Here is a 23,653-nt window from a genome sequence, read left to right on the forward strand (position 1 = left end):
GACGAAGAACTAGAACTCGTGAAAAATGGACTTGAGTTCAGCGTTAAACCACCACGACTCGACTCAACCGACATTCTGGCAACATACGAAAAATCCACCAAAGTATAAAACACAACATTCGCAATCAAGAAGACTACACGCATCTAAACAGAGCTAGCACACATCGCTCCCTCAAACATCTCATCTTATCACCCGACACAAGCTGACTTCAAAAAACATCCTTTCCTTAAAAACATTCGCAACAATCCAAATATTATCATTCTAGAATCGGAAAAGGCAATGGCGTTGTTATCATGGATCGTCAAATGTATCGTAACTCTTGCCTTAAAATCATTAACAATACAACATAGTTTACCCCACTCAAAGAAGACGTCACACTATCATGTGAAGCCAAACTGCAACGACTGTTAAGGAAGCTTCTAAGAAAGACTCGATCAACAACAAAGTTTACAATGAAATCTTCTCCAGAGGTTCTCAACCCTCATGCTTCTATGGCTTGCCGAAACTCCACAAGAAACTAGAAGCAGAACAATCGCCTACACTACGACCGATAGTTTCATCAATTAACGCATACAATTATAATTTAGCTAAGTATCTTAGTTCTCTACTAACACCACTCATACCAGATGACCACTCCATTAAAGATTCTTTCACTTTCATCGACGACTTCTCATCTTTCAACTCATCAACTTCTTGTCACAAATTCTTCATCTCCTACGACGTTGGAAGCTTATTTACTAACATACCACTTACTGAAACCATCAACCTAGCAATTGACGTAATATTCACTCACAATCCCAGGTTCAGTATAAACCGGACAGACCTCACACAACTGTTTTTAATAGCAACAGCACAGACAAATTTTCTATTTAATGGAAATTTTATGACCAGACGGACGGTGTTGCGATGGGCTCTCCCTTAGCACTCATACTTGCTAACATTTTCATAGGCTCACATGAACGAAACTTGCTAATTATTTATAACGACACTAAACCACGTTTTTACCGCAGAAACGCTGACGATATTTTTGTGTTTTACTAACGAAACTGGGGCCATGAAGTTTTATAATTGCATTAACTCACAGCACGCAAACATTAGATTTTCATTTCAAACTGAACAACAAGATCAACTGTCATTTCTTGATATTTTACTAACAAAATCCCATGACAGCTGTACAACATCTACATATCACAGACCAACGTCACAGGACTTCTGACGAACTATTTTAGTTTCACACCAATTTCATACAAAACCGGACTTATAAGCATTCTAATCGACAGAGCATACAAACTTAACAATACGAACAATGGCTTTCAACGAAACATAAAAAACATCACATCCACTTTTTACGAGACTCTTTCCCACTACACTTTATTAACAGAGCCGTTAAAGGAATATCTTGACAACAAACAAAGCAACAACCTTAAAATTAGACACCAAAACTCCTGACACGACGATCACGACCAACACAAATGAAATTTCCAAAATAACAACTCTATACTTCAAACTACTATACATCGGACATTACTCACGACACACACAGAGCAGATTTACAAAAATTATGAAACGCTTCTGTACAGATATTGACATTCGACTAATTTCACATCATTCGAAATCAAAAACCTTTTCTCATTCAAAAACCCAATCCCAGATGCAATTAAATCAATAATGGTATATGAATTCAATGGCGCGGGATGTAATTCTCGATACATTAGCAAAACGTCGCGCCATTTCTCCACCAGAATTACACATACCACAACAGACAAATACTCTCATATCGACCGACTCCTTCTTAATTCTCACTCATTAAAACCAACTATTCACTCTCTTGCTTCAAAATCATCGACACTGCCGACACCTGATTCTCCTTTGAAATCAAAGAAGCACTCCACATTAACAAAACTAACCTTGACCTCAATGTTCAAGTTTTCAAATTCAATACAATATTTAGTTTATAATACGCTCGGACGCTCCCCATTAATTTATCTTATTTCCTTTTTATTGTCGCAATTTATGCATCATATTACTTTTATATAAACCTTGTATTATTTATTATTTCACTTATACTGAAGATGGCATCATGAGATGTCGAAACATGTCTATTTTAAACATGGCGTAACATGTCGTTCGCAAACGCTAGGCGTCCAAATTGCAGATTATTTTGTTTTTTTCGTTTTTAAATGTCATTTTGTTATTTACTCATCAATTGTGAGTACAAAAATAAGAATAATTGATAAAGGTTTTAACAAAGCACAAGATGTAAAAAACCATTAATTTTTTGTGAAATACTACACCCGACCAGCTTAAGACCCAATTAGAGCGACATCTCTTTTGTCAACATAGAGTTTATCAGTTTGATATGTTTATACTTGAATGAAAAACGATGGCAAATTGCAAAGAGATCATTTCATTTCTTCTTCTCCAGTCGTTACTTATTAATTCCTACTTGTGCAACATCGTGAAACGAAAAGCACCAGAAGGAAAACTTTACGTATTTTCAAAAAGAGAAGGATGTGTGTTCGTACAAAGTGAAAGTCCTTGTACATTAAACTGGAAATTGAATCCATACATCGCCAAACTTTACACACAGAAGAACAAGGTCGTTTCACATGCACTCAATCTCTATACTCAACTTGGCATTTCATCTTTGTGCAGAGATGCTGTTAAAGAAGCCTTATGTTCGCAATGGACCCCAAGATGTTCCGAAATCAATTACAGTCGAGATTATGGTGATGTTACAAGGCTGTGTAACAACGTTTACTCTCGTTGTCCATCAGATCTTGTAAATGAGTTTAAGAACCAAAAATTCTGCAAGATTCTTAAAAAGGGCAGACATTCAAACGATCAGTGTGTTGCGAATACTGCACCCATCAGTGGTGCTTGTCCGCAGCCAAAGTATAAGGTACGTCAACACAAATATATATTAAAAATTAACAATTTGCTGATCAACCCTTAAATTTTTGATAGGATATTTCGATATAATAAAAAGTATTCTTATGAGTTATTTATATTATAAGTCCCATACATGAAGTCTCATGTTGATAAATAAAGCCTCTTAAATATATTTGATTTAAAACAGAAAAATCATCGATCATCTGAAGTATTGCATTAATCTTGTCGTAATTTTTTACTGTAAGTAAATTATCCGGACGCGCCCTCAATTAGGCCGATGGAAACCGTATGTTCAGTAAATTATTATGATTTCTATTACGTTAACCTTTTTTACTTCATATCGTGTTCTGTTATATGCAGTGAGTCTGTAACACGTCATCAATGCCAACTCCCTTTCTTTATGGTTTGTATGAAAAATTCAGGGCGCCAGAACTATCTTAAAAGGGCACATGGGGTGCTTAAAAGGAAAGTCAAAAATATAGAAAAAGGGCGTTGAAATTTGTCTGGACAAGTTCTTTGTATTATATAATTAATTCCTGTAAACAAACTTAGGTTACAATTTAATTATGAAGCAGACATTTTTCTAGGAATTAGAAATTCAAAATTTCTATAGATCAGATCACAAATTTGAATGAAAGTAACTGGTGTGATTTTACCTAGACTACAAGAGTTTTAAGCTTTTTATTGCCTTTACTAAAATCCGTCACATTTAGTTGTAGAAATATAAACGCGTTGATTGACACCACAAGAATTCCGAGCAAACACACGGTAGTTTTCAATTTCCGCGTAATAGATCCTTGAATACTTAGGGTTATTTAAAGTAGGTTGGCTGTCAAGTTAACCATGCTAATTACTCGAGTTAAAGCGACTTAAGTTCTGTCGGAGTTGTTTTCGCGCAAGTCATAATCACCCACGCAGCCACTTTAACGTATTGCCAATGAAAATAATTTGTGTTAACATCACTCGCATGTGATTCTTTTTAGATCATCACATCGGCGTTAAGTAGCTCATTCAATTTCCAGCTTTTTCGTAATAACGGCTCAGTGATTTATTGTGCGTACTTTATCTCACATTGTAAATGTACGCTCTGTGAACGTATTCGGTCAGAACTAAACGATCGTGTACATTTTCTCTGAGCTTTTAAATTTAAATCATATTCAGAAAAAAACTATTGCTTTTTAATTTCTAAAGAATGTAATTTTTTTAATGAATTTACCTCTACGGTGTTTAGAAATGTAAATATACGCCAAAATGTGCTGCAGTAATTTATTTTGAGGTACTCTAAATCCCAGCCACTGCCTCTGTACTCATAGTTTTTGTACTTGATCTAGCTCATACATTTCAAAATATTAACCACGTGTATGTATAAAACTATCAAAGGTAATACTATCAGAATTGAGCAATTCTTAATGCACTACGGAAGATGAAGTGAATCATGCAAATACGCTAAATATGCATGACATTTTCTAATAAAGAAAGAAACAGATGTTTTGTTTATATGTATCGAAAATGCAAGGAGAACCATGTCTAAGTCTAGTTAAACAAATTTAAGGTCTTCTTAGAAAAAAGAAATTTTGAAATTGGCTTGTAATTCAGATGAAAAAACAACCGTTATAAAAGTAGAACAAATTAACCAACCATTGGCGTCAATCCTGTATTAATTTGGGAGGGGGGGCATATTCATATGTTATGCTGTGCTTGGCTAATTTCTTTTTAAAACAATTTCACTTTCAAAAGAAATCAGCCTGGCATAGCTGAATGTATGAATATTGTCCCCCATCCATTTATTGCAGGATTACGCCAATGAAACCAACATTAATTCATGAATATTAAATTTCCTAAATGATGATTCAATCATGCAGTAAATTGATGCAAGATTCAGATCTTTAGTCAGTTTAATGCTATTGAAAAGAATCCCGTGTCCATCTGATGCAGTGTGGCTGTGTATATAAATCCAATTGGATTTTAAAGGTGTTTGGTTTTCTTTCAAGAGATCCATTTGCCATTTGGCATGGCCAATTATGGTGGAAGTAGCTCATTGTTAGAAATAAGTTTAGTTGTAAGCCTTAAATGCCCTTAATTGTAAAATATTTTGAAAATTCACACAATTCTGCTGTTTCATTTGACCTAAGGGACATTAAAATTTAGCGTGACATGTGTTCTGAAATGTACACATTAAAATTAAGTTCAAATTTTCAAATTGATGACAAAATTCAGACAGCCAAAATTGAGAAATTAGATATCAGATAACAAAATAGATTTTGAGCAGTTTTCTCCAGTCTTGTGTTTTTACTCTGTATGGTTTTCTACTCTTGAAAAAGGTACATACTGGAAAAGTCACACATTAAGTGCTTTTGCCGAAAATGCAACAGATATTTATGAGAAAGTTTAAAATGAGAGAAAAATATTTACATGTTATTGTTGCGAAAATTTTGAGAATATCTGCAGTAAAGGTCAATAGGGTATTTGATTTGGCGTACGACAATATATTACTAAATAACAATTCACATTCTTCAAAACGGATAAACTGTTTCAGGCAGTATTTCGATCCCACGAGTAATCTAGTGCATTTAGTTAATTCGTAATGTTTTGTTACGCTTTTGACTAGTGGAACCGAATTCCCATTTTTATAATCTTCTGCTACTGAAAGCATTTGCAAAAACATTTCTTTAGCTAGAATAAACGCTTGCCAAGGGTCTTGTTTTATTTCTAATTTCCGTCATTTTACTTAGAAATCAACGATAGCATCTACAATTGTTAGTAAACAAAAAAAGAGTAAAACATTGATAATTTTGCAACAGAAAATGATAATGTCTGTAGATAAAATTGGACAATAGTTGGAGCAGCCATAGCTAACCAGTCGCCCATGCTTAGGCAGTTATGACTTATCGGCCACGATCCTATCTCATTAATAGATCAGTTGATGATAAAGACTTAGATGATATCCAAACTCAATATTTAAAAATTTGTCTACATTATTAACGAATAATCATATTTTAAATTTACTTTCAGATGACGTCGTGGCTCCTTGAAGAATATCGAAAAACTTCTTTAGGAATCCAGCCAGCTTTGAGCCGTCTTCGTAATCTGCGATACGGTGATGGTAGAAGGATTTTTTCAGATTCATGTGTTTCACAAATAGCTGAAATTGATTGTGCAGCAATTTATTGCTCAGCAAATGAAACTAAGCTCTTGGTAAAAATGGATAGTAATGATTGTCATCATGTTGTCAGTGGCTGGTAAGTAATGACGATTTTTTTCACACGTTTGTCATGCATGAACCAAATTTTCCATCCATTATCATTCGAAATTGAATCTACTCAGTATACATGTCATATAGCTTTATTTGTTTCACGAAATCGGGGATTCCTTGACTGTGAAACGTTACAAGTTGTTAAATAAATTTTTAGGCTGCTTACAACAATAATTTTTGATTATGATTAACGTAATTATGTTGTGCATAAAAAACTGTATTGCATTATTCACGGCTCGTTATACATGCATAGTGCCATATAGTATTGCGCACTTTATTTAAATGTTATCATTTGCAGTATCGACGAACCATTTAGAAGATTGTCAAAGTCTTCGAGTACTTGGAATGTTTTGAATACTTTGAGAAATCAACTTAAAACGAATTGTGACACTTATGCTGCGCCCTCATCCGACTTAAGACCTGAGCCTCCACGGATTTACAAGAAATCACCTACAAAAAAAAGTGCTGGAAACAAAGAGCACAAAGCCATTGGAGTCCTCCCCTTCGTCTTTTTTGCACTTATGAAAATGCTTTTAATTGCTTGAACTCGAGATGAACCAAACTTTTTTTATATTCGTATATTATCCAAAAAACTTTACATATAGTTAATGCAGTATAGTAATACTTGGTGTTAGACTGAATTATACTTGATTTTTCAAATTTTACAGTTATTACCTGTTTTGCAAGATTCTTCTTCATGATGAATGTATTTGTTGTTTTCACGTCTTAAATGAACTTACAATAACAAACATAAGAGTAAGAATATTGATGTCTCCTTGTGCCAAGTGAACATTGTACAGTGTCTCTTTGTACATTGAACTGGACATTGAATGAAAACGTAGCAAAAGTTTATGAACAACAAGATGCGACTCATATCAACCTTTATGCTTAATTATAAACATTTTTTCATACAGTTTGAAAGGTAACGTACATCAGTATTTATAAGCTAGTATGTAAAACTGCTAAAAACAGCTTGGGAGATATAGCAATAAATTTAGTCAAGGACACATATAAGTGTTTGCATGCACTTTATTTACCGAAAGAAATCTCAACTATTTTTGGGTAAAATGAACATAACAAACATCTTGGTATATGTGCCAATTCTTCAATTCGGGACGAAAATAACTTTAGAAAAAAAAGAAATAACCTTTCTGAAGTGTTTAACATGTCTAAAAGGTTTACTTTTAGGGATGGTCACAGAAGAGAAAATTTGCATAAAATCAATAATTACCAAGAAAATTACCATATATGCACAATCTCTAATCAAATGAAATTTTGTATGAATTGACAAATATTCTTAAATTTTAAGATTTTCAGGAAAAATAAAATGAGATTAAAAAGAAGACTGTCTATAAAATTAGGAGCCCTGGAGCCCCTGGAACCTGCTCATAACCCTGGGCATTTGCCAAAACACCCGGAACCTCGGTAAAATTATGATGACGCAATAAAATATATGCAATTACTTTCCCGTCCAATGAGCAGAAAATAAGTAATTAGGGTTTTTAAAACCTTTCAGTTAGTGGGAAGTAGATTTTGATTAACTTGCCGATGCACCTTTACATATACTGTGAAACAAAGTAAGGCTGCTTCCAGTGTTCTTTTAGTGCATGATGTTTAACATTGAAAATAAACATTGTCATTGGGACAATACGATTATTTTTGTGACCTAAATATGGTTGAAATGAATTCTTAATTCATGATTAGCGTTAGCTAGTTAAGTGTTCTTTTTTGTCCTGTGTGGTTGTTCTTTGAAAATATGAAAATTTGATCTCTGCCAAGATTGTTTTTTAATTTATGTAACATCAACCTTTGACCAGACATAGTGCATGGTGATTTTTAAGATTATAAATTATATTTACTTGTTTCCATTGAGTTATGTAGCTTAACACTTGTGAAAGTTTGGCAGAAACAAGAAATTGCGTGCAAGCACAAACACGACGCAAAAGTGTTTCCGAGCAATTTCAAGTTTCTCCAATACATTTAAAAGTGTTTATAAAACAAGTAAATATGTTTTCTATTTTGCGTATAAAATAACCTTTTAAAATAAAAATAAAACACAAGTTTATTGATTTTAATCGACATGTTGATTATATTCTCGCCATTAAGATTTCCAGGCAAACCATGTTAAAACATTATTTTAATGTCACTGTAGGCATTAGGTTAAGAAATACTTTTACGTTTTCCCATCATTAATTGATACAAAATTTCTATTATCTTACTATAAATATTGTATTGAATTTAAAAACTTAAACATTGAGGTCAGGGTTAGTTTTGTTAATGTGGAGTGCTTCTTTGATTTTTAGGGGAGAATGAGTTGTCGGCAGTGTCGATGATTTTGAAGCAAGAGGGTGAATAGTTGGTTTTACATGAGTGATATTTAAGAAGGAGTCGGTAGATATGAGAGTTTTTGTCTGTTGTGGTATGTTCCCTTATTCTGGTGGATAAATAGCGCGAAGTTTTGCTAATGTATCCGGAATTACATCCCGCGCAATTGAATTCATATACAACCATTGATTTAATTGCATCAGGGATTGGGTTTTAGAATGAAAAAAGGTTTTTGATTTTGAATGATGTGAAAATCAGTTGAATGTCAATATCTGTACAGAAGCGTTTCATAATGTTTGTAGGTTTGCGCTGTGTGTGTCGTGAGTAATGTCCGATGTATGGTAGTTTAAAGTATAAAGTTGTTATTTTGGAATGGTCATTCAGTATGAGTGCCATTAGTAGAGAGCTAAGATACTTAGCTAAATTATAATTGTATGCGTTAATTGATGAAACTATCGGTCGTAATGGAGGCGATTGTTCTGGTTCTCGTTTCTTGTGGAGTTTCTGCAAGCCATAGAAACGTGAGGGTTGAGAACCTCTGGAGAAGATTTCATTGTAAACTTCTGTTGTTGATCGAGTCTTTCTTTAGAAGCTTCCTTAACAGTCGTTGCAGTTTGGCTTCACATGATAGTGTGACGTCTTCTTTGAGTGGGGTAAACTTTGCTGTATTGTTAATGATTTCAAGGCAGGAGTTACGATACATTTGACGATCCATGATTACAACGCCGTTGCCTTTGTCCGGTTTAAGAATGATAATGTTTGGAATAATGCGAATGTTTTTAAGGATGCGATGTTTTTTGAAGTCAGCTGGTGTCGGATGATAAGATGAGATGTACGAGTGAGCGATGTGTGCCAGCACTGTTTTAGATGCGTGTAGTCTTCTTGATTGCGAATACTGTATTTTATAGTTTGGTGGTTTTTTCGTATGTTGCCAGAATGTCGGCTGAATTGAATTGTAGTAGTTTAATGCTGAACCCAAGGCCATTTTTCAGGGGTTCTAGTTCTTCGTCCTTTCATTGGTGTGATAATAGATTGGTTATCGTTTCGTTGTGTGAGAATGGTAGAGTTCTGTGTTAAGATATGAACATCGAACGAAAAGTCAAACAGCATAGCATTGCATGCATAATTAAGTAGATATGACACATGTCAGATTAAGTGATATTCTGAACTTGTTATCATAATATCGTTATTCGCCGATATTTAACTTGTTATTTGTTTCACAATAAAATCATAAATATTTCACGTGCAATCCGAATGTTATTGCCAAATCACGAATAATTTAACATAATGGTCCTTGTGAGATTACTTAGTTTTTTCCGATGTGTGGTAATTGTCTTTTGTAGGTATTTGGCTTTGTTTTTTTTTATATAGCATAATTAACAAAATACCTAGAAAAGACAATTACCACACATCGGAAAAAACTAAGTAATCTTACGAGGAACAGAACTTTACCATTCACACACAACGCGACTATAACCAATCTATCATCACACCTATTAAAAGACGAAGAACTAGAACTCGTGAAAAATGGACTTGAGTTCAGCGTTAAACCACCACGACTCGACTCAACCGACATTCTGGCAACATACAAAAAATCCACCAAAGTATAAAACACAACATTCGCAATCAAGAAGACTACACGCATCTAAAACGGAGCTAGCACACACATCGCTCCCTCAAACATCTCATCTTATCACCCGACACAAGCTGACTTCAAAAAACATCCTTTCCTTAAAAACATTCGCAACAATCCAAACATTATCATTCTAGAATCGGACAAAGGCAATGGCGTTGTTATCATGGATCGTCAAATGTATCGCAACTCTTGCCTTAAAATCATTAACAATACAACATAGTTTACCCCACTCAAAGAAGACGTCACACTATCATGTGAAGCCAAACTGCAACGACTGTTAAGGAAGCTTCTAAAGAAAGACTCGATCAACAACAAAGTTTACAATGAAATCTTCTCCAGAGGTTCTCAACCCTCACGCTTCTATGGCTTGCCGAAACTCCACAAGAAACTAGAAGCAGAACAATCGCCTACACTACGACCGATAGTTTCATCAATTAACGCATATAGTTATAATTTAGCTAAGTATCTTAGTTCTCTACTAACACCACTCATACAAGATAACCACTCCATTAAAGATTCTTTCACTTTCATCGACGACTTCTCATCTTTCAACTCATCAACTTCTTGTCACAAATTCTTCATCTCCTACGACGTTGGAAGCTTATATACTAACATACCACTTACTGAAACCATCAACCTAGCAATTGACGTAATATTCACTCACAATCCCAGGTTCAGTATAAACCGGACAGACCTCACACAACTGTTTTTAATAGCAACAGCACAGACAAATTTTCTATTTAATGGAAATTTTATGACCAGACGGACGGTGTTGCGATGGGCTCTCCTTAGCACTCATACTTGCTAACATTTTCATAGGCTCACATGAACGAAACTTGCTAATTATTTATAACGACACTAAACCACGTTTTACCGCAGAAACGCTGACGATATTTTTGTGTTTTACTAACGAAACTGGGGCCATGAAGTTTTATAATTGCATTAACTCACAGCACGCAAACATTAGATTTTCATTTCAAACTGAACAACAAGATCAACTGTCATTTCTTGATATTTTACTAACAAAATCCCATGACAGCTGTACAACATCTACATATCACAGACCAACGTCACAGGACTTCTGACGAACTATTTTAGTTTCACACCAATTTCATACAAAACCGGACTTATAAGCATTCTAATCGACAGAGCATACATAATTATTAATACGAATAATGGCTTTCAACGAAACATAAAAAACATCACATCCACTTTTTACGAGACTCTTTCCCACTACACTTTATTAACAGAGCCGTTAAAGGAATATCTTGACAACAAACAAAGCAACAACCTTAAAATTAGACACCAAAACTCCTGACACGACGATCACGACCAACACAAATGAAATTTCCAAAATAACAACTCTATACTTCAAACTACTATACATCGGACATTACTCACGACACACAGAGCAGATTTACAAAAATTATGAAACGCTTCTGTACAGATATTGACATTCGACTAATTTCACATCATTCGAAATCAAAAACCTTTTCTCATTCAAAAACCCAATCCCAGATGCAATTAAATCAATAATGGTATATGAATTCAATGGCGCGGGATGTAATTCTCGATACATTAGCAAAACGTCGCGCCATTTCTCCACCAGAATTACACATACCACAACAGACAAATACTCTCATATCGACCGACTCCTTCTTAATTCTCACTCATTAAAAACCAACTATTCACTCTCTTGCTTCAAAATCATCGACACTGCCGACACCTGATTCTCCTTTGAAATCAAAGAAGCACTCCAAATTAACAAAACTAACCTTGACCTCAATGTTCAAGTTTTCAAATTCAATACAATATTTAGTTTATAATACGCTCGGACGCTCCCCATTAATTTATCTTATTTCCTTTTTATTGTCGTAATTTATGCATCATATTACTTTTGTATAAACCTTGTATTATTTATTATTTCACTTATACTGAAGATGGCATCATGAGATGTCGAAACATGTCTATTTTAAACATGGCGTAACATGTCATTCGCAAACGCTAGGCGTCCAAATCGCAGATTATTTTGTTTTTTTCGTTTTTAAACGTCATTTTGTTACTTCCTCATCAATTGTGAGTACAAAAATAAGAATAATTGACGAAGGTTTTAACAAAGCACAAGATGTAAAAAACCATTAATTTTTTGTGAAATACTACACCCGACCAGCTTAAGACCCAATTAGAGCGACATGTCTTTTGTCAACATAGAGTTTATCAGTTTGATATGTTTATACTTAATGAAAAACAATGGCAAATTGTAAAGAGATCATTTCATTTCTTCTTCTCCAGTCGTTACTTATTAATTCCTACTTGTGCAACATCGTGAAACGAAAAGCACCAGAAGGAAAACTTTACGTATTTTCAAAAAGAGAAGGATGTGTGTTTGTACAAAGTGAAAGTCCTTGTACATTAAACTGGAAATTGAATCCATACATCGCCAAACTTTACACACAGAAGAACAAGGTCGTTTCACATGCACTCAATCTCTATACTCAACTTGGCATTTCATCTTTGTGCAGAGATGCTGTTAAAGAAGCCTTATGTTCACAATGGACCCCAAGATGTTCCGAAATCAATTACAGTCGAGATTATGGTGATGTTACAAGGCTGTGTAACAACGTTTACTCTCGTTGTCCATCAAATCTTGTAAATGAGTTTAAGAACCAAAAATTCTGCAAGACTCTTAAAAAGGGCAGACATTCAAACGATCAGTGTGTTGCGAATACTGCACCCATCAGTGGTGCTTGTCCGCAGCCAAAGTATAAGGTACGTCAACACAAATATATATTAAAATAAACGATTTGCTGATCAACCCTTAAATTTTGATAGGATATTTCGATATAATAAAAAGTATTCTTATGAGTTATTTATATTATAAGTCCCATACATGAAGTCTCATGTTGATAAATAAAGCCTCTTAAATATATTTGATTTAAAACAGAAAAATCATCGATCATCTGAAGTATTGCATTAATCTTGTCGTAATTTTTACTGTAAGTAAATTATCTGGACGCGCCCTCAATTAGGCTGATGGAAACCGTATGTTCAGTAAATTATTATGATTTCTATTACGTTAACCTTTTTTACTTCATATCGTGTTCTGTTATATGCAGTGAGTCAGTAACACGTCATCAATGCCAACTCCTTTCTTTATGGTTTGTATGAAAAATTCAGGGCGCCAGAACTATCTTAAAAGGGCACATGGGGTGCTTAAAAGGAAAGTCAAAATATAGAAAAGGGCGTTGAAATTTGTCTGGACAATTTCTTTGTATTATATAATTAATTCCTGTAAACAAACTTAGGTTACAATTTAATTATGAAGCAGACAACTTTCTAGAAATTAGAAATTCAAAATTTCTATTGATCAGATCACAAATTTGAATGAAAGTAACTGGTGTGATTTTACCTAGACTACAAGAGTTTTAAGCTTTTTATTGCCTTCAATAAAATCCGTCATATTCAGTTGTAGAAATATAAACGCGTTGATTGACACCACAAGAATTCCGAGCAAACACACGGTAGTTTCCAATTTCAGCGTAATAGATCCTTGAATACTTAGGGTTAGTTAAAGTAGATTGGGTGTCAAGTTAACCATGTTGATTACTCGAGTTAAAGCGACTTAAGTTCTGTCGGAGTTTTTTTCGCGCAAGTCATAATCACACACACGCAGCCACTTTAACTTTTTGCCAACGAAAACAATTCGTGCTCACATCACTCGCATGTTATTCCTTTTAGATCATCACATTGGCGTTAAGTAGCTCATTCAATTTCAAGCTTTTTCGTACTAACGGCTCACTGATTTTTTGTACGTACTTTATCTCCCATTGTGAATGAACGCTTTGTGAACGTACTTGGTCAGAACTAAACGATCGTGTACATTTTCCATGAGCTCGAATACAACGCATCCTCTGTACAGTAGCGGATCGAAGACACCTCAGAATAAATCATATCTCCTCAATTTTAAATTCAAATTACATTCAGAAAAACACTATTGGTTTTTAATTTCTAAAGAATATAGTTTTACCTGTGAATTTACCTCTACGGTGTTTAGAAATGTAAATATTCGCCAAAATGCGACTCAGTAATTTATTTTGAGGTACTCTAAATCCCAGTCACTGCCTCTGTACTCATAGTTTTTGTACTTGATCTAGCTCATGTATTTTAAAATATTAACCACGTGCAAGTATAAAACTATCAAAGGTAATACTATCAGAATTGAGCTATTCGTGATGCACTACGGAAGATGAAGTGAATCATGCATATAAGCTAAACATGCATGACATTTTCTAATAAGAAAAGAAACAGTTGTTTTGCTTATATGTATCGAAAATGCAAGAAGAGTCAAGTCTAAGTCTAGTTAAACAAATTTAATGTCTTCTCAGAAAAAAGAAATTTGGAAATTGGCTCGTAATTCATATAAAAAAAGCCGGTATAAAAGTAGAACAAATTAACCAACCATTGGCGTCAATCCTGTATTAATTTTTTTTTGGAGGGGGGGCATATTCATACATTCTGCTGTGCCTGGCTAATTTCTTCTTAAAACAATTTCTGGTCCCCGCACTTAATTATTGCAGGGTTGACGCCAATGAAACCAGCAGTAATTCATGCATATTAAATTTCCTAAATGATGATTAAATCATGTAGTAAATTGATGCAAGATTCAGATCTTTCGTCAGTTTAATGGATTGAAAAGAATTCCATGTTCATCTAATGCAGTGGCTGCGTATATAAATCCAATTAACTTTTAAAAGTGTTTGATTTTCTTTCAAGGCATCCATTTGTCATTTGGCATGGCCAATAATGGTAGAAGTAGCTCATTGTTAGAAATAAGTTCAGTTATAAGCCTTAATTGTAAGATATTATGAAAATATATACAATCTTGCTATTTCATTTGACCTAAGGGGCATTAAAATTCAGGGTGACATGTGTTCTGAAATGTTCGCATTAAATTTAAGTTCAAATTTGAAAATTGATGACAAAATTCAGACAGCCAAAAATAAAAAATTAGGTATCAGATAACAAAATAGATTTTGAACAGCTTTCTCCAGTCTTGTGTTTTTTCTCTGTATGGTTTTCTACTGTTGAAAAAACGTACATACTGGAAAAGTCACACACTAAGTGCTTCTGCCGAAAATGCAACAGATATTTATGAGAAAGTTTAAAATGAGAGAAAAAGATTTACATGTTATTGTTACAAAAATTATGAGAATATCTGCAGTAAAGGTCAATGGGGTATTTAATTTGCCGCACGACAATATATTACTAGATAACAATTCACATTCTTCAAAACGGATAAACTGTTTCAGGCAGCATTTCGTTCCCCTGAGTAATCTAGTGCATTTAAATAATTCGTAATGTTTTGTTGCACGCTTGACTAGCGGAACCCCATTTCTATTTTTATAATCTTCGGCCCACAGAAAGCATTCCAAAAAAACACTTCTTTACCTATAGTAAACGCTTGCCAAGGGTCTTGTTTTATTTCTAATTTCCGTCATTTTACTTAGAAATCACGGATAGCGTTAGTGAACAAAAAGAGTAAAACATTGTCAATTTTTCAACAAAAAATGATTATGTCTGTAGATAAAATTGGACAGTAGGTGAAGCAGCCATAGCAGACCAGTCCCCCTATTTAGGCAGTTATGGTACATCGTCCACGATCCCATCTCATAAATAGAGCAGTTGATGATAAAGACTTAGATGATATCCAAACTCAAGATTTAAAAATTTGTCTACATTATTTACGAATAATCATATTTTAAATTTACTTTCAGATGACATCGTGGCTCCTTGAAGAATATCGAAAACTTCTGTAAGAATCCAGCCAACTTTGAGACGTCTTCGTAATCTACGATACGGTGATGGTGGAAGGATTTTTTCAGATTCATGTGTGTCACAAATGACTGAAATCGATTGTGCAGCAATTTATTGCTCAGCAAATGAAACTGAGCTCTTGGTAAAAATGGATAGTAATGATTGTCATCAGGTTGTCAGTGACTGGTAAGTTATGAAAATTTTTTTTACACGTTTGTCATGTATGAACGAATTTTCCATCCATTATCATTCGAAGTTCGATCTACTCAGTACACATATCATTAATTGTTTCACGAAATCTGGGACTTGCTGACCGGGAAATGTTACAAGATGTTAAATAAGTTTTATGCTGCTTACAACACTAATTTTGATTATGATTAACGTAATTATGTTGTGCATAAAAACTGTATTGCATTATTCACGGCTCGTTATACACGCATAGTGCCATATAGTACTGCACACTTTATTTAATTGTTATCTTTTGCAGTATCGACGAACCATTCAGAAGATTGTCAAAATCGACTAGTGCTTGGAATGTTTTGAATACTTTGAGAAATCAACTTAAAACAAATTGTGACACTTTTGCTGCGCCCTCATCCGACTTGAGACCTGAGCCTCCACGGATTTACAAGAAATCACCTACAAAAAAAAGTGCTGGAAACAGAGAGCACAAAGCCATTGGAATCCTCCCCTTCGTCTTTTTTGCACTTATGAAAATGCTTTTAATTGCTTGAACTCGAGATGAACCAAACTTTTTTTATATTCGTATATAATCCAAAAAACTTCACATATAGTTGATGCAGTATAGTAATACTTGGTGTTAGGCTGAAGTATACTTGCATGATTTTTTAATTTTTACAGTTATTAGCTATTTTGCAAGGTTCTTCTTCATGATGATTGTATTTGTTGTTTTCACGTCTTAAATGAACTTATAATAACAAACATAAGAGTAAGAATATTGATGTCTTCTTCTGCCAAGTGAAAATATGTGTCTGTAAAAGGTACAAATCCTTGTACATTGAACTGGACATTGAATGAAAACGTAGCAAAAGTTTATGAACAACAAGATGCGAACCACATCAATCTTTATGCTTAGTTATAAACATTTTTTCATACAGTTTAAAAGGTAAAGTACTTCAGTATTTATGAAGAAGTATATAAAACTGCTAAAAACAGCTTGAGAGATATAGCAATAACTTTAGTCAAGGACACGTATAAGTGTTTGCATGCACTTCATTTACCGAAATAAATCTCAACTATTTTTGGGTAAAATGAACATGATAAACATCATGGTATATGTGCCAATTCTTCGATTCGGGACAAGAGTAACTTCAGAAAAAATAGAAATAATCTTTCTGAAGTGTTTAACATGTCTAAAAGGTTTACTTTTAGGAATGGTCATAGAAGAGAAAATTTGCATAAAATCAATAATTACCAAGAGAATTACCATATATGCACAATCTCTAATCAAATGAAATTTTTTATGAATTGACAAATATTCTTAAATTTTCAGATTTTCAGGAAAAATAATAAGAGATGAAAAAGAAGACTGTCTATAAAATTAAGAGACCCCGGAACCCCTGGAACCTGCTCATAGCCCCTAGGCATTTGCCAAAAACACCCGGTACCTCGGTAAAAATTATGATAACGCAATTAAAATATATGCAATTACTTTCCCGTCCAATGAGCAAAAAATAAATAATTAGGGTTTTTTAAACCTTTCAGTCAATGGGAAGTAGATTTTGATTAATTTCCGATGCACCTTTACATATACTGTGAAACAAAGTAAGGTTGCTTCCAGTTTTAGGGGAGAAATACTTTTAGCTTTTCCATCATTAATGAATACAAAATTTCTATTATCGTACTAAAATATTTTATTGAATTTAAAAACTTGAGATTGAGGTCAGAGTTAGTTTTGTTAATGCAGAGTGCTTCTTTGATTTTAAGGGAGAATGAGGTGTCGGCAGTGTCGATGATTTTGAAGCAGAAGGGTGAATAGTTGGTTTTACATGAGTGAGATTTAGGAAGGAGTCGGTAGATATGAGAGTTTTTGTCTGTTGTGGTATGTTCCCTGATTCTGGTGGATAAATGGCGCGAAGTTTCGCAAATGTATCGGGCATTACATCCCGCGCAATATGCCACCATTGATTTAATTGCATCAGGGATTGCGTTTTAGAATGAGAAAAGTTTTTTTATTTTGAATGATGTGAAAATTTGTCGAAGAATGTGCAACTCTCGAGAATGTGCAACCCTCGACCTTTGGTCTCGCGCTTGCACTGATCTGCTCTAGGTTCTCCAAAAGGTCTCCGAGGATTGCGAAAGCATGTGCAAAAACACAGTAAACATCTTTTATTTATTCCAAAAATTGACCTCCGTCCCAATGTCTTCGGAACACGAAAAATAATCACAATCACAACTTTGAGTTCTTAAACAATTTTTTGTTGTTACTCCTAAAAGTATCTCGCTTCTCTCGCTTGTCTCGCCCCCTCTCACTTCCGTTCTCTGCTCTCTCTACTTCCGTTCCACCCATGTTTTCTACATTGTTCCTTATCGTCCCCAACGTACCTGAATGTAGAATTGAAACCCAACACAACTTTAACATAAATTTGTAACACCCTCCCCCACATGTGAGTACGAATGAGTCACATGTTATATCACTTTGTCTCGAAGTTTATTTCATTCCTGTTCCATTAGCTCCTGATTTAACGCATACGCAACCACAGCAGCTTGCCGTCTTGGTCTGAATTCTTTGGCGTTCACTCGCAACTCCTTTTGATGGTTGCTGACGTCGCATTGTAATTCTAAAGGATAGATCAGTTGGATTGGTCTCTTAAGAGATATTTTTCCACACTGAAGTTTATGACTTTATACTTAATCGGACCGGCGAAATCGACACCAATGACTTTACACGGTGTGGTTCCTTTTGTTCGAGTCTTCGGTAAAGGAGCAGGTACTGGAGCTTGATACGGTTTGGTCGTGAATCTCTTGCATCTGTAGCATATCTTCCTTTGCCTTTTGACTAGTCGGCGAAGCCGAGGAACCCAATACCTTTCAGGACCTTTGCCATCGTAAAAATAACTCCCCCATGGAGTGTTTCCAAATGTGCATCTTCCACTAACTTCACGGTGAATAGAGCGTCATCAGGCAAGTAAATAGGAACTCTCCTTGTATCCGACCGTGACATCTTAAAATCTTGTCATCGTCGGGTTGTACATTTAACTGAATCAGATCCGTTTGAGACTTTGGGTTTTCTGCGACTCTAGCTTGTACCATTTTCATCCATGACATGTGTTGCTCTTCCACTTTTTCAGATGTCAGTGGCCCGTGCCTTATATTATCTCTGTTTGTCGAGCATTATCAATAAATCGTTTCAACCACGCCCCAATACGAATCGCCTTTCGCAATGAATGTTTTCAAGAACATCACTTAATATTGCAAAGTCTGACCGCTGGATAGCAGTGCTCAAAACTACTCTCGCCGCCTTTGCTTCACTTAGGGAGTCAATCGACGGTTTGATTGTAAGATCTGGTGGCCAGAGACTACGCTCTGATAGCCAGGCAGGACCTCTCATCCACATCTTTGTCAGTTTGCCACCTCTGCTTCCGAGGTCGGCCGAATTGTCGGTTGTTGGCTTATGGTGCCACACGATCTCATTAGAAGCTCGGATTTTTGCCACTCGATGGGACACGAATTGTTTATAATCACCCTCTCCTTTAATCCACCATAAAGCTACAGTACTATCTGACCAGCAGTGTTTCCTGTGTGGAATGTGCCTCAGTGCATTGCTAGCATTCGAGACCAAATTTGCGGCCATATCACTTGCAACCAGCTCTAACCTCGGGATAGTCATTCCTCTTTTGGCAAGTCTTGATTTCGCTGCCAGTAATTCCTGGGTAACTCTAGATGGTTTAGCGACCGTGTAGACGACTGCGCACAAACCTTCACCACTGGCATCCCCAAATCCATGAATCTCTAAGCTACAGGGTTCTTGGAATGAAAGAACAGATAAGGTGTTTTCCCACTTTTCCCAGCTCTGCTTCAATTTACCAATCAATTCCGCGTCCCAAGGTAATTTCAGATCACACACCTCTCGATAGATTTATTTGCTTTGCAAAAGCAGAGGGGATGCAATTCCCATTGGATCATAAATCTTTGCCAGTCGACTTAAAATGTTGCGCTTTGTTGGCAATTTCCCACAATGTTCTATTTGTACACTTAACGTATCTTTCTCTTTATTCCACGTTGTACCCAGGATCTTCGTCTCAGTTGGCTGCACCCCAAATTGTTGTTTGGCCGCTGTTTGCTCTTCATGATTTTTGTTAACACTACCTTCATCCAACTCCTTTGCATTTGATGCCCACTTATGAAGGATAAAGGTTACGTCACCCAGATTATCGATAGCTTCCAATTTCTTTTTTCGTGCTTCATCCACAGTGCATCCTCCTGAAATGATGTCATCAACGTACAGACACCTTCTCAGAGCCTTGAATGCGTCTGGATCTTTAATTTTCTAGTGATCGAAATGCGTTTCGAGAACTCCCCCAAGTAGGATTGGAAGAGAAACCGATCCAAACAATACTCTCGTGAACCGTAGTACTTCTACATCAGCCTGTGGATTTGGCCGCCAGTGAAATCTTAAAGAATCCCGTTCACTTTCGCGTACACGAATTTGGAGAAATGCGTTTTGAATATCCCCAGTGATTGCAACAGGGAAACTTCGCGCTCTTACCAGCACTTCCCACAGCTTGTTATTTAGCGTAGGTCCCGCGTACAGGCATTCGTTTAAAGAAGGACTTTCTGGTGAAGCTTTTGCTGATGCATCGTACACCATTCTCAGTTTAGTGGACTGCGCTGACTCGCGTACGACTTCTTTGTGAGGTATGTAGAATTCATTACCTTTTGCTACGTTAGTTGCTGGTTCAAGTATGCCATTGTGCTTTTGGTCATGGATTACTGCGTTGTAATCTTCAGTCAATTTCTTTCGCTGTAATCGTCGCTCTAAAGATTCCAACAATCTGATGCTTCCTGTTTTGTTCGATGGGAGAAGTGGATGATTTTCGCGCCATGGAAGACCGGTCTCATACCAGCTCTCCGGGATCGCGTTAATTGCTGTTTGAATTCGTTATACACCATTGATTGGTCGTGTTCAGCAGTGTCTGCTAAGCGCAGCACATCCAACCTGCAGAGATCTTCATAATCCTTCTGCGAAATTTAGGTAAGCGACATCCTTTTACTGTTTGGTTCCACGTCAGGGCTCAAGGCAAACTATCCGAGTTTTGTTTTTCTGCAATTGGTTGCCCCTCAGTTCCCACTAGTGGATTCGTGCGAGTTTTTTTCCGTGCATATTCCCCGCTTCCCAAACGATATGGACAGGTAATTGAGCTTTCTGATCATTATCAACAAATTTTGCATTCTTCAGGTGTTCAAACTCTCTTTGTAAGTTTTCATAGGGTGGATTGTCCACTGTGAGTAGCTCTTCTTTCTCCATCTTGATTAACTTCACCTTCATTGAATAATCACTGTCTATTGCTTCAACTTCCCCTTCATAGATTTCCAGTCTTGTTGTTTTTGATGTTAAAAGCATGTGAATTTTAGTAGTTTGTGTCTCAATTGGTTTCATCCTCAGCATAGATGCAAGTCTACCAGATATGTATGACCTTCCAGCCCCTGAGTCGATCAATGCACGACATGTAATTCCATTTATATTGACAACAAGAACTGGGAAAATTCCTTCACCAGTAGATCCATCTGTAGTCAACACAGTCTGACCTGTTTTTAGTGGTTCTTCTTGATTGGTGACATCACATATGCTCGTATGGTGTCGTTTGAGGCAATTTTCGCATGATGACTTGCTGGGGCAAGCGTTAGCATGATGCTGTCCTGCTGTACAGTTGAAACAAAGTTTCTTCTTGACTAAAATTGCTCTTCTCTCCTTGACAGTACTGATACTTTACATTCCCCCGACTTATGATTTCCCTCACAGTAGACGCACACTCCCTTTTCTTTGGTATGAAAGACTTTCTAGATTTCCATCCAGGTGTGTCTGACTCTTTCTCACAGACTGGATTTCGCCTGGTCCACTGTCTGACTGCTTCAGTAAGCTTGGAAAAGTCCCAACTTTCCCATTCTGCATCATATCTAACAAGGTGGGGACCTTACGGCTGGGAGTTTTTCTAGAGTCATGGAAACATTTCCTTGGACATCTTTCAGTTTACCCAGCGTTTCCAAAGCTGGACACTGTGATTTAACTTCTCACTAAATTCGGCAATCTTTCTCGGCTTTGCTCCGGAGATATGAGGAAAGCCCATGATCTCTTTTATAATATATTAATTCTAACACGGTTTTAATATGCACATGAAAAACATGTGACTTTGACGAGATTTGAACTCGCATGACCTCTTTTATGTAAGCTTTTATAATTTCCGAATTCTTCCCATACTGATCTTTTAAAATTGACTTCGCTCTATTGTATCCTTCGGTGGTAAACGGTAATGATTCTACTCGTCGCTTAACCTTGGGCTCAAGGACACTACATAGATATGTGAATTTGTTGATGGCAGCTATATTTGACTTGTCCACCGTCTCCGTAAATTGCCCCCAAAATCTGGGCCAATCCATGTATTCCCCCTCAAATTTCGTAATATTTATTTTTGTTAATCTCACCGACATACCTTCATCACTTATTTTTGAGTCCCCGGACTTTTATTTTTGAATTTTTGCATTTACTTGAGCCTTTGTTTCTTGATGCTTTACTTCAAATTTAAGTTGCTCCTCGCGAGCGTGACTTTCCTCTTCTAATTTCCTATAGTTCAGCCAGTGATGTAGCTTGTTTATTTCGTCTTCGGCTTCGCTTATTTTTGTTTCAATTTCCACATTCCAATCGCTGATTTCTTCAAGGTCGTCTTCTCTTTCGATTTTCGCTGCTTCTAGAGCTCTTTTAAAATTGTCAGCTTCGTTTATAGTTGTCTTGAGTGCGTTCAGTTGTCGTTCGATAGTTTCTCGCTTTCCCGAATCTAATATTTTAGCTGTTCTTTGAGCAGATAACTTTAGTTGAGTTAATTTTATATTGAGTTTTGCTTCGTCGTTTGTCATGTTTGTATGGCACGCGTAATATCTCGTACGAAATTTTCACAATTTATCACAATAACAATCCTTCGTCGGTAGATGCCACGTATTCCGAAAATTGACCTCCGTCCCAATGTCTTGGGAGCACGAAGAATAATCACAATCACAACTTTGGTTTCTTAAACAATTCTTTATTCTTACTACTAAAAGTATCTCGCTTCTCTCGCTTCTCTTGCTTGTCTCGCCCCCTCTCACTTCCGTTCTCTGCTCTCTCTACTTCCGTTCTACCCATGTTTTCTATATTGTTCCTTATCGTCCCCAACGTACCCGAATATACAATTGAAACCATTGAGCTCTATAAGACCTGGAGGGGAAAAGGGGCCTGGACCCCCTGGTCAAAAACATGGCGGTAATGGCGGATTTTGGTTGTCAAAACTTCCACTTTGAGAAAAATTTTAACATTCGCTCCCTCCCGAATCCGGATCTCTATTACTGCTTATATTAATGACAACCAGCGAAAACAACCACGATACCGTAAGCATAAAATATTGAAAATAATGCTTCAATATTTTAGACACACACATTTAAATGAGGTAAATCTACTGTAAAATAACGTATATTTTACGAGCCCGCGTCTTTCCGCTGACTTTGACAACCAAAATCCGCCA

General features: G+C 36.0%; 1 protein-coding gene and 1 long non-coding RNA gene across 2 annotated transcripts in view; both read left to right on the plus strand.

Moving 5' to 3' along the window:
- The first annotated feature begins 2,329 nt into the window (after positions 1-2,329).
- LOC124450928 lies at positions 2,330-6,831 on the plus strand. The gene is made up of 3 exons (XM_047001579.1): positions 2,330-2,902; positions 5,905-6,131; positions 6,444-6,831. The coding sequence occupies exons 1-3, from the start codon at positions 2,384-2,386 to the stop codon at positions 6,688-6,690; spliced, it is 993 nt and encodes a 330-aa protein (XP_046857535.1). The 5' UTR covers positions 2,330-2,383; the 3' UTR covers positions 6,691-6,831.
- Positions 6,832-12,371: 5,540 nt separating this feature from the next.
- LOC124450939 overlaps positions 12,372-23,653 on the plus strand; it is a 31,548-nt gene continuing 20,266 nt past the window's right edge. Inside the window, exons 1-3 of the long non-coding RNA XR_006950268.1 lie at positions 12,372-12,875; positions 15,881-16,106; positions 16,408-17,300. This is a non-coding gene — a long non-coding RNA (uncharacterized LOC124450939). The remainder of the gene's footprint in view (positions 12,876-15,880; positions 16,107-16,407; positions 17,301-23,653) is intronic.

This window comes from Xenia sp. Carnegie-2017, unplaced genomic scaffold (assembly GCF_021976095.1).
Source record: "Xenia sp. Carnegie-2017 unplaced genomic scaffold, XeniaSp_v1 HiC_scaffold_24, whole genome shotgun sequence".
Classification (NCBI taxonomy): Eukaryota; Metazoa; Cnidaria; class Anthozoa; order Malacalcyonacea; family Xeniidae; genus Xenia; species Xenia sp. Carnegie-2017.

Bases quoted from the DNA above. Each gene is read 5' to 3' on its own strand.
- LOC124450928 (XM_047001579.1), top strand. From the start codon at position 2,384: ATGGCAAATTGCAAAGAGATCATTTCATTTCTTCTTCTCCAGTCGTTA. The intron at 2,903-5,904 runs GTACGTCAACAC...ATTTACTTTCAG, and splicing joins GTCCGCAGCCAAAGTATAAG to ATGACGTCGTGGCTCCTTGA. The intron at 6,132-6,443 runs GTAAGTAATGAC...TATCATTTGCAG, and splicing joins CATCATGTTGTCAGTGGCTG to TATCGACGAACCATTTAGAA.